We start from the raw sequence: 14,918 nt of genomic DNA, 5'->3' as shown, positions 1-14,918 counted from the left end.
TGCTCCAAGACATTTGTTTTAATCAGTAGAAATAAGTAGCAATACATCTACACTGTTGTTAATTAGATAAATTACTGCAGCTAAATAAATCAAACATTATTTATGAATTTTGTGCTAATAAAACTTTTAAAATCCTTCTTTTTCACATTTAAATCACTCCGTTGAGCTCTATGTAAAGTGGAACTGCAATGTTTCTTTATGGTAACTCCACAAGCCCCTTATTCTTTTCTGAGGTGTGTCTCAGATCAACTCATTTTGAGGCTGTCTCTMCAAACGAGGCYCTACAGTCCAGACCTTATTTAGAAGTTCCATTGTAAATACTGTGATGTAAAAGTTTAGAAKGGGTTGAAAAATGACCRAAACAGAARATAAAGATATCTATGCAGCACCTGGAGAGACTAAATTCAACTATTCTGCACTRATATAGACTCCAAGTACACAAGAAAATGTATTTAACAGCTAAAAAATGTGATTTTGCATGATCTGTGCCCTTTACAAACAAAAGCAATGGCCTTTTGATCGATGGAGAAAAAAAATACAAAGCTGACAGTAAATATGTGGAAACCTTCACATCAGATAAATCTACCTTTGATCTACAACCTAATTCAACCTGCAAACTTTAAATAAAAACAAATAGTATTAGATTTAKGAGTAGAGGATTTTCATGTTCAATAATTTCTACAAATTTTAGCTACATTTCAATTAAAATAGCTTCAACAGCAAAAAGAAATAAAAAAAATACCCAGCTAATTCTAAATTTAGGTCTAGCCAGGCAGAAAATAATTTTAAAGCTATGTTCTCTTTGACATATATGAACGGTTTTCAGTGTGAGGCAGCTTTTCTCAGGACTAATCAGTGCTGAGCTGCAGAAAAAATGCATGTGACAGTCATATTCAATGTGTTTGGATAAAAAGAGATTTTTTTAAGGGGGAGAACGTGTGCTTTTCAAATGATATTGTTCAATATAATGTCATAGATTAAATTATGATGTAGTCATTTCTTTCTTTTATACTAGTAAAATAAACTGTATGCAGAAAAAATAAAACAATCTTTTTATCMCTTTAATTGGTTTATCTCTATGTTCATCTTCTGGTCCTTCCCCATTTGTTACCCTGCTTTTCTCTCGTCCCTTCTCGGCATTGCTCAGTGAAGTGGAGAGGATGGATGGATGGAGGTGTGTGTGTGTGTGCGCGTGTGCGTGTGCGTGTGTGTGTGTGTCGGGGTTCGAACATTCCTCCAGCATCGTGGCGGTGGTGTTGTGGTGATCCAGGGAGTGATACGGGGAGATAATGAAAAGACGGACAAAAAGCGCTCTCATCTCCGTGTGACTGATACCCTCCTCTGCTCCTCCCTTCCACCCCGCCTGCATCCCTCTCTTTCTCCAACATTTCCCTGTGGTGTCTCCCTACCTCTAATGGTGTGTCTCTTTTTTTTCTCTCTTTTTTTTTTGCTTCCTCCTCCTTCTCCGCCTCCCTCCCTCCCGCTCTCTGCCCATGCTCATTTACATGGCACTCATGCACAGGAAAGGGGAGGAATATTTGTGAATAATAAGAAAGTGAGATTCTTCCCGTGTATCAAGACTTCACTGCGGGCTCGGCGTTTTGTGTGAATACAGTCCTAACCGATGCCGAAACGTCGCGCGTATACGTTTATAAATAGAAAATGTTGAAAATGCGATGCCTCTGTGTGTCTGTGTGTGTGTGTGTGTGTGTGTGTGTGTCTGTGTCTGTGTGTGTGTGTGTGTGTGTGTGTGAGTGTTTCTGATGTGGCAGTGTGCATGTGTGAGCTTGTTCTCGGCCTCATTTGCATATCTACGTCTCATCACGTTGCCAAGACAACCTCATCTGTTCATCTGGGAGGGCAGGAAATAAAGCAATGGTGCAAACATGGTGAAAGAGAGACACGAGCAAANACACACACACACACACACACACACACACACACACACACACATACAAACACACACACTCAGATACATCTATCACCCGATTCAATTAATAAAAGTGGTTACAAATGAATCATTTCCCTTTGACTGATTTTGATCAGCTTTGCTTGTCAAGTGACAGAAACATGTTTTTATGAGTCACGCTCACGTCGAGGGAAGACTCACCGGCTGTCCAGACCCCGGACTGGAGCAGTAGATGGTGTACTTGCGGATAACACCATTTGGTTTGAGAGGAGGTAACCAGGACACAACCACGCTGTTCGGAGAGGAAGGAACAGCCTTGATGCCAGCTGGCGGACCAGGAACTGTAGGAAACAGACCGCAACATCAGCACACACGGGCGTGCATATATACATACATACAGCGTGTGTGTGTGTGTGTGTGTGTGTGTGTGTGCGCGCGCGCGCTGGTGATGGATGCTTGTTAAAGCAAACAGGCTTGTTTGCAGATTGAAAGTCTTATCCTGAGCTAAGCCGCTCTTGGAGGACTTGGAAGAAGTCCCTTTGGGTGGACGGCGGCGACATATGTTCCCTCAGACAACTGGTCAGCAGTTCTGACTCACTGACACCCAGCGGTCTCTTAAACTCTCAAACCCACAAACAGATTAGATGTTAGTGTCTGATCCGTTGCTAGCCCTCTTCAGCTTGACACCGGACCCGACTTAAAGCTCTCATTAGAAGATAATGGCTTAAAGAAAGGCTTTAGGGACGGATCCACGCTGTACAAAAGCACATCAGGACGCTGGGTTTCACAGTGATCGTACCATCCGAGCCTATTCAGTCCTCACTATAAATATAACCTGTGCCTGACAGCGGGCCTCATCTGAGCTTTACACAGGGAGCCTAARACAGTGTAAGACCCAGCTCTGTAAATCCATTCACCCAGCTCTTCTTTTGATTCTCCGTGAGGCCCCCTGATCCAGTCATTCAGCCCTTGACTCCTTCACCCTTACACGTGACATGAGCCGGCATGAAAACAATCTTAACTGAGAAAAGGGGAGATGTAGGGCTGTTTTTAAAAGAGGGAGGTGGGGATGAAATTGTGGAAGGTTTCCTATGGGAGCGATCGTGGCGGCCGTCGTGGGGAGGCGTAGCGGAGGAGCCAGGGATCATTATCATAACCGGACTGTCGTGTCAAAGAAGGAGTGGCGGTGGGAGAGGGGAGAGWTAAGTCCCATCTGGTGCCCAAAATCTGCCCCAGACTCCAGACAGGCACGCAGACCGTCTGCTGAGCGATGATGAGGAGAGGCACATATATCGGATGAACATGGATGCCTCATGCACGACTGCACCAAGAAAACAAAAATGAACTGAGCCATCGACAACCCCAGTTCCAGTTGGTTTGTTGTGTGAATATAAATAAAAACACAACATAATGACATAGAATTTTAARAAACTAGTCTAGATGGACGCATATGTTGTTTGAACTTTCTGCCTTTTCCAGATGTGTAAGCTGCCCTTGTCTTGGACACTAATGCACCCCTATATCATCAGAGAAGCAATCATTTGAATGGTGTGCTGATAATGGGCCATGTGGTCTCTCTTCTCTTTAGTATGAAGAACCTGGAGTCCGTTGTGCCATAAAATTCAAGGTTTGCAAATTTTTGCATTTGAGATTTTTTTTTTTACTTTATACTTGAAATTTTTTGCTTTTTCAAATTTAGAGTTGTGCATAAAAATGTTTCAAGATTTTTTTTAAAATGGTCTTGCTATCTCCACAGTTTTTCCTAGTGTCTTAATTGTTGTCAACCAAGACTACAGTGTGTTCACTTTTTTATCRTTGAATATTTAACCCTTTAGGCCCCGCCTCCTTCTTCGTAAAGAGACATAGATCTGGCTGTAATCCTGCCTCCAATGGTGTAAGCACAAAATTAATTCTCTTTAATCCACAAGGAGTTAATCCCCATGCCTGTGGCAAAAGAGCTGCTGAAGAGGATGCAGGCCCAGGCTAGCAGCTGACTTCTGGATGCTCGGAGAGAGCAAGCCCCCTTCCAAGTCCTCCCCACTCCTCCCTCAGATCCAAAGCCTCTTAATTCTCATTAGCACTGCTAATGGAGCGCCCCAACATAAATGAGCTTTTGTTAAAGGTCCCAGATACAACTCAGGGCTCTTTTATGTATACCTTATCTCAATGACCATCTCTTTACACTGTCAACCCAAATAGATTTATACAAACATATTTATACTCACGATCCTCGCGGGTTTGGATGTACAAAACGTTGCTGCGGACCCCGTCCCCAGCCTGAGTGTAGGCCAGGACCTGGACGCTGTAGTTGGTGAACTTCTCGAGGCCTCGCAGCTCCACCTGCTCACGTGTGGTGGTGATGTTCTGCATCTCACCCCATTCTGAGAGGAAAACACACAAACTCAGTTTCCTGATAAAAAATAAATCCAATTCATACACAACTAAACTGCTTTCCTAAAATTAAACATGTTTAATTCAGGGAATTTTTTTAAACAGGGAAAAATATTTAAACTCTAGAACTCATGATTTCTACACAGTAATTTCAGACACTTTTGAAAGATATTGCTCAAGCTGGATTCATGTCTTGGCACTTGTTCACTCTTGAAAAAAAAAATAATCTCAATGAGTTATTTTCCTGGTTAACTAAAGGTACTACAACTACTTAGAGTCAAAATTTAATTAAAAAAATAACAATCTAACCACACAGACTTATAAATACTGTGCTATATAATCACTAATCTATGGGTTGTACAAATACGGACAATTTCAAAGACACGATAAGAACAACCAAAGGGTTTTATGAGGAAAGGTGTGGACTCACAGCACGGACACAGAGGAAGGCGAGCGCGAGGGATGTGATGTGATGAATTTTAGAATGAGATAGGTGATAATTACTCTGCATCGGCCACTMGGCCTGGCCCCCACAGCACCCACCTCCGTCAGGGAAGAGGGACCAAAACACCACCCGGTAGCCTTTCAGCACACCGTGCAGCGTCATGCGTGGAGGCTCCGCCCACGTGATCACCGCCTCATCCGACGTCACCGAGATGGCTCGCACGTTCTGTGGAGGCTCACTCGGCACTAAAACAAAACAAAACAAAAAAATAAATAAATAAAAGGACGGGGGGTAAGAGTAAGAGAGGGAGGGGTGAGTGTTAGGTCTGCACAAATCCAGTTTATGAATATTGAATTTGTCGGGTCTCTCTTTGAAATAAATCCTTGTTGCCACGAAAGACCCGACGGATCTGAGGGACAATAACTCAGCATCACGAATCGCAGGCAATCACCGCTGAAATAAATCAGTCAAATGGCCTCAAATTGGCTCTGAATTGCTCCTTGTTCTTTCCCAGCTTTCAGAGAGGAGAGGAGAAATGGTGGTAGTGGAGGTGAGGGGGTGGGGGGTTGAAGGCAGGGAGGAAGAGCACTGAGAGAGCTGCATGAATGGTAAAACAACACAGCCTTAAGGGTTAAAATGTAGATGAGGGCAGTGAGAAGAAGGGTGATGTTAATCTTTAATCCAGTGGCAGGAAGGACAGCTTCAGATTTRATGACTGTAAAACTGATTTTAATTKATTTCTTTTCACTCAGACAGGAAGTGTTAATTTGAGGAGGGGCTAATTAAAGAACAATGATGTGCGGGTTGATACTGAATTATCGATACCAATATAATAATAATATATAATAATATTGATACTTTGATACTTCAGTCATTAACTTCATTAACAGGAACTCAGTGAAAAGTAACTAAACTATTGAAATCTTGTTTAAATCATAAGCACCTGAAGGGAACTACTTTTTCTTCCACCCGAGTAATGCGCAGCGGCATGTGCTCAATCAGTCTGTAGATGTTACATGTTCGGTGTTTTCATGTTAAAATCACCATGTAATGTAAATTAAGACATGAGTTTTCAATTTTGTAGTTCTTGATAGTCAAACAATAATTTATTTGAATGTTTTTGATCATTTAACTTCATTTTTTATTGTTTAAATCACAATTTTTACATATTTTGTATGATTGGTTTCTCTGTAAAGGAGTATGCTACATCAAAATGATTAAATAATTTACTCTGATGTCTTATATCTATTATGAAGCAGGGATTTGAAACGCAATACATTTTTTAAAAATTTACCACACATTAGGTGTGTTTGCACAAAGTATCAGTATCGGATCAGTATCGCCAACACCAGCTTGAGTTTTACTTGCTATCAGAATCGAAAAGGAAATCGGTGGTATTGAACATCATTACCGTCATGTGCTGTTTATATATTTTCTCTATCTACACAACTTTTAATTTATTTCCACACAGCCCCTTTTCTTTCCCTCCTCACTCTCACTTCCTGGATTTTTCGTACCATCTTCCAGGGTGGTGGCGTTGATCTCGGTGCTGGATGGGCCGGTCCCAGCCCTGTTGAAGGCCTGGACAACGACCCCGTACTGAGCGAACTTCTTCAGGTTGTCCAGCGTGTACACTTCACTGTCCCCCGTGGCTTTCATCTCCACGATGCTGTACTGGCCGTTGCTGCCCGGACCGTTCTCCCTGTAGCCGATCTGATAGCCTCGGATCACCCCGTTCTGCAGCTCCTTCTTAGGAGCCTACACGTTTACAAGGAAAAGAAAATTTTGCAAATTGTAGATTTTGCAAGCAACATAAAAGTAGAGCAATAGCAGCAAAAAAAGTTTGATCAGAACTACATTTTTAAACCAATAAAACCTATTTTGAGAGTTCAAAAAGCTATAAAATTAGGTTTGTTAGTTAGCTCTCCTGCTGCAGAAAGTAAAAGCGTTTGTGTTTTCATGTGAGATTCTACTCTAGATGTTTTTTCCCTCAAAAGCAGTCATGTGGAAATGTTCCTGGCAGATAAATCTGTATTTTGTTTCATTTTGTTGTTGTTTTGTCTGGATGAATGCCTTTTGAAACTGAGCTTTTTAGCTATTTGAAATATTTAAACACTAGCTGTAAAAGACATAGAAAACCAGTCTTGAACTTTACTGCGAGGTCACCTACAGTAGCTTCAGAACAGTAAAAAAAAACATAAAATGTGTATCTTTGACAAAACTTACTGGAATTCAAACCTGTAACTGGGCAAAATGATCATAGTTGTGATTATTCTTTAATTTAAATGCAACAAAAATACTCGGGAGGGAAAAAAACAAACAAAATTGAACTAAACCAAATAAAAATATCTTAGCTAGAACACATCTTCTAGTTTTGGAAACCTACTCATTAACATTAAAAACTATATTATAGATTTTTACAATTGAGTAATTTACAAATTTTGAGTTGTTTCAATACTCTGAGTAACACACACAACAGATAGAAAAGAACAGAAGAATCATGATATTTTTTACCCTCCATGTAACTCGGATGCTCTGAGACGTCATTGGCTGGAGGATTACTTCCATTGGAGGTCCGTCAGGTGCTGTTTAACCCAATTTAAGTATTACTGTTAATGTTCATTGCTCTGTTCCCAACACATGAGAATTTGTTTTTATTTTTAAATGCAAAAAAAGGACAGTTAATAAGAAAAAAAAACCAAACACGTACGTGCTTCCTCTGTACTGATTGTGAGCTCTTTGCTGGGGAGGCTGCGGCCAATTTTATTGTAGGAGTACATGCGGATGCTGTAGACGCAGGCTGGGTGAAGCTCCACGATGTTGGCCTGATTGTTGGTTGGAGAGATGTTTCTGGTTGTGTACATGTGATCCCAGGAGTCTGGGAAACACGGGCAGAAATTAGAATTGATTTAAACCTATATCAAAACATGAAAATGAAACAAATGTGTATGATTAGGCTTTTTTTTTTGCACCCACCTGATTTGTTCTTGTACTCAATGTCATAACTGGTAATGATGCTGTTGCCATCAAACCTTTGGATCCAGCGCAGGTTCATGCTCCTGTCCTTCACCTCCCTCACTTCCAGCTCAGGGGGATCTGGAGGTTCTGTGTTTGTAGGAAATATAAAAAAAGATGAGTGAACTGTTAACCCTTGCAAWGTCACTTTAGAAAGCCGTCACCATCAGGCAGCTGTTGTTACAAACACATTTTAGTGAAGTACTAGAAACACCTTGCACTGTGAGTTGGATGAGACCTCGACCRTCTCCATAGGAGTTGATGGCGTGACAGGAGAAGAAGACTGAGTCTCCTCGCTCGGCTGGGTTCAGCTGAGAGAAACAGAACAAACAGGAGGTGATTACTTCACAAATATTGTTTTGGAAAGCATTTAAATCAGCACAATGCTTTAAAAAATTGTATTAGTAAAATCACAAAATAAAAGCCTATTTTAACAAGCCAAATTTGTGCTGAATATCAACGTCAAATTGACCGAGTTATGGCCTCGTTTTGTTTTGAATTATGTGGTGCCAAGTGTAAAATACAATGTTTAACAATGTCACTAACACAGTTTCATTATTTAGTTGACTTTCTGAGTGTAAAATTCTAGTTTAAAAATTTCCAGTAATATTTTATTGTTTTTTTGCTCGCTATTCATACATTTTGCTCATTTTAATTAAATGCTCAATTGAAATTTTATGTCTAAATGTTAAATCCTAAATTTAAAACTTAAATATTAAATGTTGACATCATCATCCTGAGAAAAAAGCAACTGCTAACCCTGCTAAGCCTGCTAACGCTGTTAAAGCTTCCCTACACGTCATCAAACTTGCAGTTGTGGCCGGTGTCCAAACTGCACTTCAAACTGCCGGACCACAGGTACCATCCATATTGTTGTCAACACATTTTGAATTTAAATTTTAAATGGCATCTTCAGCAGCGTTAGCAATATTAGCGGTTGTTTTGTCACAGGTTGATAATGTCCTAACAAGAGCTGAGCACCAACAGCAAAGGCTGTATGTGCTCCAGTCTTAAGTGCTTAAATGTAAACCTCAACATTTAGCCAAAAAATTCAAGGTTTAATTTTTACATTTACACATTTAGATTTAACAGTAAGTTATAACATTTAAATTGAACATTTGGTAAAAAAAAAATAGCATAGGAACAGTAAGCCAAATAATAAAATGTTAGTGGAAATTTAACACGCAGAAAGTGAGCTAAATAATGAAAATATGGGACATTTTTTAACATTTTATTTTTTAGTTTAGTTTAGTTTGTAAAGTTCATTCATTTGAAACAAAACAACACAAATTCAACATACAACAAAACACAAATCACAAATTAAATGAAAGGTAGCAGAAGAAGAAAGAATCTTATGATTTCTGCCCCTTTTTCACAAATAGATAAATTCTAACAAAATAATCTTCAATTTACAAAAAATGTAAATATAATTTCATTAAAAAAACAAATTTTACATACAATAAATACAATATCAAAAATGAAATGCAAGGCAGCAGAAACAAAAAGAAATTTTACACTTTGCACCTGGTATTGTATAAGATCAATCAACTGTGGCAGCCATCTTGAATCAAAATGTATTTAGCTGCAAATGTTTGTTCAATGATTACTTTTTGAAATTTCTTTAAAATCCATTCACAAACACATACAATTACTGTACAATGACACAGTTTCATAAGCCTAACCCTGATGTCAGTGAGCAGTTGAGGAGCAAATAAATACAGTTTTGATATTTCCAACGTTTTACATCTTCAAACAATCTGAGTTTACTGAAAGAATTCTGTTGAGTGTCAGTCAGGTTTTCTGACCTTCAGGGTGGAGATGACTTCATCCCCCTTCTTGTTGATTGTGATGGAGTACCGGGGGTTCCTCTCCGCATCGATGACTGTGTCTCCTCTCTCCCAGCGGATGATAATGGGCTGCTCGCCTCGCGCTGTGCAGTTCAGCTCCTTGGTCTGGCCCTTCCTGGCCATGGTGGTGTTGGGGTGACTGGTGATCATGGCAGGAACTGAGCAGATTCACAGTCGCGTGTCAGAGTAATGAATAGTTTTATGTGGCGTAATGAGATAAGGAATGGAACTTGTGTAAGCTGAAGGATATATACAGATGTATAGATATCACTTTTCCTGCCCCTCATTCTGTGCTGTCATTTCATGCTTCGGGCCCCAGTGGTTCCCCTGTCTGTTTCATATTTTCTTTCCTTCCCACKCTTTGGCTTTTTCTTCCTCCTCTGTTGCTCTGACATGGATTATTGATTGAACAGAGATCCTGTAGTTTTGTTTTTATCATTAATTCAACAGGCTTTTTCCCCGCCGAACGTTCAGCACACAGACCGACAGCTCAAACACATAAATCAATAGCAAAGGCATCCCCTGTTAAAGGTGTGCAGGACTGAGACAAGATTTGTCTGGGTTCAGTATAGGCCAGAATAGCCTGGGGCATTGTGTATCTTAGAAGTGCTGATTCTTGACCAGCAAAAAAAAAAAAAAAAAAAAAGAAAAGAAAAATACAGCTCAGTTTTGTCTCTGCACAATTCAGGTTCATGCCACGGTAAGAACTGATCGACACTTACTCTTGACAGTGAGGATCATGCTTTTACTGATGTCTGAGCCCACGCCATTGGAGGCCTGACAGAGGTAGTACCCTCGGTCGTCCTCGAGGACATGCCGGATCAGCAGAGAGCCATTTGACATGATCTGGATGCGGCCTGTAAGCGGGACTGGATGGTATTGCTGTGGGTTTCCAACACCTGCAGGACAAAACAGAAAGCATACAGGTAAGTGTCTTTAATTCTTCCGTTTGTGTCGTGATTTTACAGCTTTTACCTTTGGCATGTTTCCACATGACCTTTGGAGGTGGGTAACCCTCCACTGAGCAGTTCAGAACTCCAGCTTTCCCGTATATGCAGTCCTGGTTGTTGGGCTGCACCACAAAGCGTGGCGGCACTGCGGAACAAAAAGTTTAATTTAACCAGACTGATGAGCTACCTTCTAGCAGGGTTCCTACAGTTTAAGGCAAGTTAAATTCAAGACTTTTAAAGACTTTTTAATGCCAAATAAAACTAAACTTAAGACCAATTTCACAATAAACACAAAGGACTAAAATAATAATGGCTGAAACTCAAGAATCAAAGTATTTTTGTTTAAAGTATTCAAATATTGATAATAAACCAATTGTTTTTAACCAACTGCTTTTTTGTCAAATATAGCAAAAACATTCTTAGCAGTCTTAAAATTTTTAAATTCCTGGAAATTCTCTAACAACCCAAAACTTGGAGTTTTAGGACCCACAGTGGGGTCTTTACCCCAATTTGCTGCAGATGAAACCTTAAAGTGCCTGTGACATCATTTTTTTGTAAGAAATGTGAATGAATTTTTGGAAAGACAACATTATTAACATATTACAAAACAAATTTCACGATGCTCAGATGGACAGTTGTTGAGATATTTACATGTGAAGCAGCAAGAAGCGATGTCAAAGAGGAATGTCTGCATGTGAATGTTTAAAAAAAATAAATGTTACTAATTATTTTAATATTTGAAATGAATTACAATCATTCTATTTACAATGTGTTAACATTTTTAAGACTTCTGAAAGACTGATTTAAGACAATTTAAGGCTAATTAAGGCCTTATTTTTGGATTGGTGAATTCAATGATTTTTAAGACTTTTTAAGGATCCGCAGGAACCATGTTCCAGTTCTCGTGAAGCGGATTTCAGCCACTCCTCCCTCCATCCCTCACCAGTGACAATCAGCTGTCTCTCCCAGCTGACGCTGGCAGCGGCGTTTCTGGCGAGGCAGGTGTAGTTTCCGTTGTGCTTCAGCGTCACCTTGGAGATCTGCAGGGAGCTCATGAACTCTTTGGTCTCGATCGCGACGCCAGAGGCCGAGCCTGGCACGATGAGCTGGCCGTCTTTGTGCCAGGTGATGCGTATGGGCATGTCGCCGGACGACACCACGCAGGCGATGTACATGAGCTTCCCCACTGAGGTAGAGGGGATGTCGAAGGGCTGGATGAGCGGCGGCACTGAAAGAGACAGGAAGAGCGGCGAGGATCAGGGGAAGAAAGGCAGCGATAGATGTCTAAGAGTGGCAGCGTGGCCATCTGGAGCAATGCTAAAAGAGATAGAGAAGGTCATTGGCCGGTGGGCCCCCTCTTTGCTGCCACCTCCTTCAGGCCCCCCCCTATCTCCTGCAGCCCATAATAGCTGCTCTGGTTAGAGTCCAATTGGCAGGAGGAAGTCATTCGTTGCCATAGKAATGGAGGTTGAGGTGGGGGTACTACAGCTGAGACATCTGGGGGATTTAATCTAGGCTTCATTATTATTCATCTAATTAAATCAGAGACACACTCACACTCAGGCACTCGCACACACCCTTAAACACCTCTGCAGCTGCCGCACTACCATCATTAGTGGACTCACAGACTAAACAAAACACAGACGTAAACATCTAAAATCTGGAAAAGGAAATCTAAAACCAGTCCCCAAAACATCATTGATCTGAGCRGAGTGAAGCTGACCCCTCCCAAAAAATGAACCACAGAAAAATAAAAGGAAAATTAGATGAGTGGTCAGTGCTTCGTTTGTGCGGGTTTGTGCACTTGAAATTGTCGTTTGTGCTGCTATGGTTTTTTTTTTATATATTAAAGATTATTTGTAAGGATCATTCAGTGGTCACCATTGCTCCAAAATGAACCAAAAATGAACCAAACTTGTCAAATTCTGTAGTGCTTTGTTTGAACAGGTTTGTGCCYTTGAAGCAATTGTTTGTGCTGCTATAATTTATTAGATATTACACATTATAATTTCGGATGATCACGTGACTTGGCCTGAATTGTTTACGACGTCACAGACACGTGATCGTCTGAAATTATAATGTGTAATTTCTAATACATTATAGCAGCACAAACAATTGTTTCAATGGCACAAACCTGCTCAAACAAAGCAGTACAAAATTCAAGTTTGGTTCATTTTTGGATCATTTTGGAGCGAGCGGGTGGGATGGTGGTCCCTGAATGACCCTTACAAATAATCTTTAATATATAAAAAAAACCATAGCAGCACAAACAACAATTTCAAGTGCACAAATCCGCACAAACGAAGCACTAACCACTCATCCAATTTGCATTTTATTTTTCTGTGGTTCATTTTTTGGGAGGGGTCAGCTTCACTCAGCTATTGATCTGAACTGAAAAACAAGTGTCGTTATAAAACGTTGTGTCTCTAAATGGCAACGACTTGGTAATTCTGTGGTGGAGATTTTTTCTTACCACATTTCTTTACTGTGTTTAAACTCAATCTCATACTTYTTTGTTTACAGCAAAGATATTATCCAACGAGTTTCTTCTTCTCGTTACAATTACCTTTGACGGTGACATGAACAGTCTGGTTTATTGACACCTGGGGTTGGATTAAAACGCTACACAAGTAGGTCCCCTCGTCGGCGCCCTTCTGCACGTCCGTCAGCCTCAGGGTGCCGTTCTCAAACACCACTTGTCGATGATTATCAGGCAGCTGCATGCCGTCCTTCAGCCACTTGATGGAGTAATAGGGGTACCCGATCACACGGCATGTTATATACGTGTTTCTGCCCGCCACTGCTGTGATGTCTCGCATGGGTCTAATTCGAGGTGGACCTGGAGACACGGGGAAGGGGAGGGAGGGGGGCGTTGGGGGTGGGGCGGACAGAGACGGACACAGAGGTTGAAGAGACAGGGCAGATGAGTTGACGAAGGTCATGGCAGAATAGGGGAGGCAGCCATGAAAACAGGAGATGAGGAGATAAAAAGTTGAGGGGTAGAGTGATTGGGGTGGGTTGACAGGTAGACAGGAAGGTTAGTTATGTCCCCTTTGAATAAAAGCTGACTGAGGATATTTGCTGATATCTGCCTAGTTAAGAAGTCTACAGATATTTAAAGAGACAGCTCAGAGTTTTTATTGAAGAGGTTCTGTGGAGTTGTTATCAGCAGTCTACTTCTTACCTGCTGTACACAGCAGTCAGAGCAATATTGGTTCAGAGAATTAGATTTGTACTCAGGAGTTGGAACTTTTGAGTTTCGAGCCAGAAAAATCCTCTGTAACTACCTTAAAAGTCAGAAAGATCAAACGTGCTCACCAATCTAATCCTCAAAATCCAATATGGCTGCCTGGTATATAAAAAGAGTTAATAACTGCAGCTATAAACTAAAAAAACTTTATATCAGTTTTTATTTCATCTGGGCCCTGTTTAAACTAATCCAGGTTTTTTTTTTGTTTATTAATTTATTACAAAAAGATTTTTTTGAACATTATACATAGGATACAAAAACATAAGTCCCTCTCTGGAACAATATATCTGCCCCCAATAACAATAATTCAAAAATAATAAACTACTATTAAACTAAATTAATAATATTTCAAATTTGTTCTAGTAGCGACCGGTCCGTAACAATTCAGCGACATTTGGCACGCTGTAGGTATACAAGCTTAAGGGTAAAAATATATAACCAGTGCTCTTGGTGAATAATATGTAGGTTTTGCCTTAAGAGAAGATTTTTTGTAACTAAGTAAAGGAGAGTGTAAGAACACATTCAGTGAAAGGGCCCCATGTGTTCTTAAATTTCTGACGGGATTTGTAGGGAGAGCACATCCAAAAACCAATCAGAAAACAAAGGAGGTTTATCTGATGTATCTGACAGAGAATAAGCATCCTTGCTTGTAGGCTTGCAGGCCATTAAATGGAGAGAATATCCACATTAACAACTAATCAGAACACAAAGGAAGAACATTCCTAGCCATTTAGAGACTTTTATAAAACAACCATAGCTCATTTATTTACTTAAATGCAGCTATTTTACTACAAGTTTAAAGTTGTATAATAGAAGGATCAAGATAAATAGAGACAGATGCAGAAAGCCAATAAAGTACACTAAGAAAAAAATCCTGTAAATTTACGGTAATTTCTAAAAGTGTAAACAATCTGGAAAAAAGTTTAAACATTTCTGCACATTTCTATGTAAATATCCATCTAATACAAATGTTACAGCAATGTAAAGGTTTATAAAAAAACAATAAAGTAAACTGTTAATATATTAAAAATCAAGTCTTATTAAGATGACATAAATCTGCTTGGAAACCAGGCCCAATCTGCAGCTGTTAGCTTAAGTTTCACAGAAGAAC

General features: G+C 40.1%; 1 protein-coding gene across 1 annotated transcript in view; it reads right to left on the bottom strand.

The window, feature by feature from the left end:
* Window positions 1–14,918, bottom strand: part of LOC106534979 (Down syndrome cell adhesion molecule-like protein 1) — a gene marked incomplete at its 5' end in the record, with an annotated part of 52,327 nt that overhangs the window by 11,529 nt on the left and 25,880 nt on the right. Inside the window, 13 exons of the mRNA XM_014031814.1 lie at window positions 2,111–2,250; window positions 4,135–4,290; window positions 4,844–4,990; window positions 6,263–6,503; window positions 7,260–7,330; window positions 7,456–7,623; window positions 7,722–7,850; window positions 7,975–8,071; window positions 9,566–9,765; window positions 10,330–10,506; window positions 10,583–10,702; window positions 11,501–11,785; window positions 13,124–13,396. Of these exons, the coding sequence (XP_013887268.1) occupies window positions 2,111–2,250; window positions 4,135–4,290; window positions 4,844–4,990; window positions 6,263–6,503; window positions 7,260–7,330; window positions 7,456–7,623; window positions 7,722–7,850; window positions 7,975–8,071; window positions 9,566–9,765; window positions 10,330–10,506; window positions 10,583–10,702; window positions 11,501–11,785; window positions 13,124–13,396 (2,204 nt within the window). The remainder of the gene's footprint in view (window positions 1–2,110; window positions 2,251–4,134; window positions 4,291–4,843; window positions 4,991–6,262; window positions 6,504–7,259; window positions 7,331–7,455; window positions 7,624–7,721; window positions 7,851–7,974; window positions 8,072–9,565; window positions 9,766–10,329; window positions 10,507–10,582; window positions 10,703–11,500; window positions 11,786–13,123; window positions 13,397–14,918) is intronic.

The sequence above is a fragment of the Austrofundulus limnaeus genome, unplaced genomic scaffold (assembly GCF_001266775.1).
Source record: "Austrofundulus limnaeus strain Quisiro unplaced genomic scaffold, Austrofundulus_limnaeus-1.0 Scaffold1326, whole genome shotgun sequence".
NCBI classification, from domain to species: domain Eukaryota; kingdom Metazoa; phylum Chordata; class Actinopteri; order Cyprinodontiformes; family Rivulidae; genus Austrofundulus; species Austrofundulus limnaeus.
Note: the sequence above shows the minus strand (reverse complement) of the source record. Positions and strands in the feature narration are given on the sequence as shown.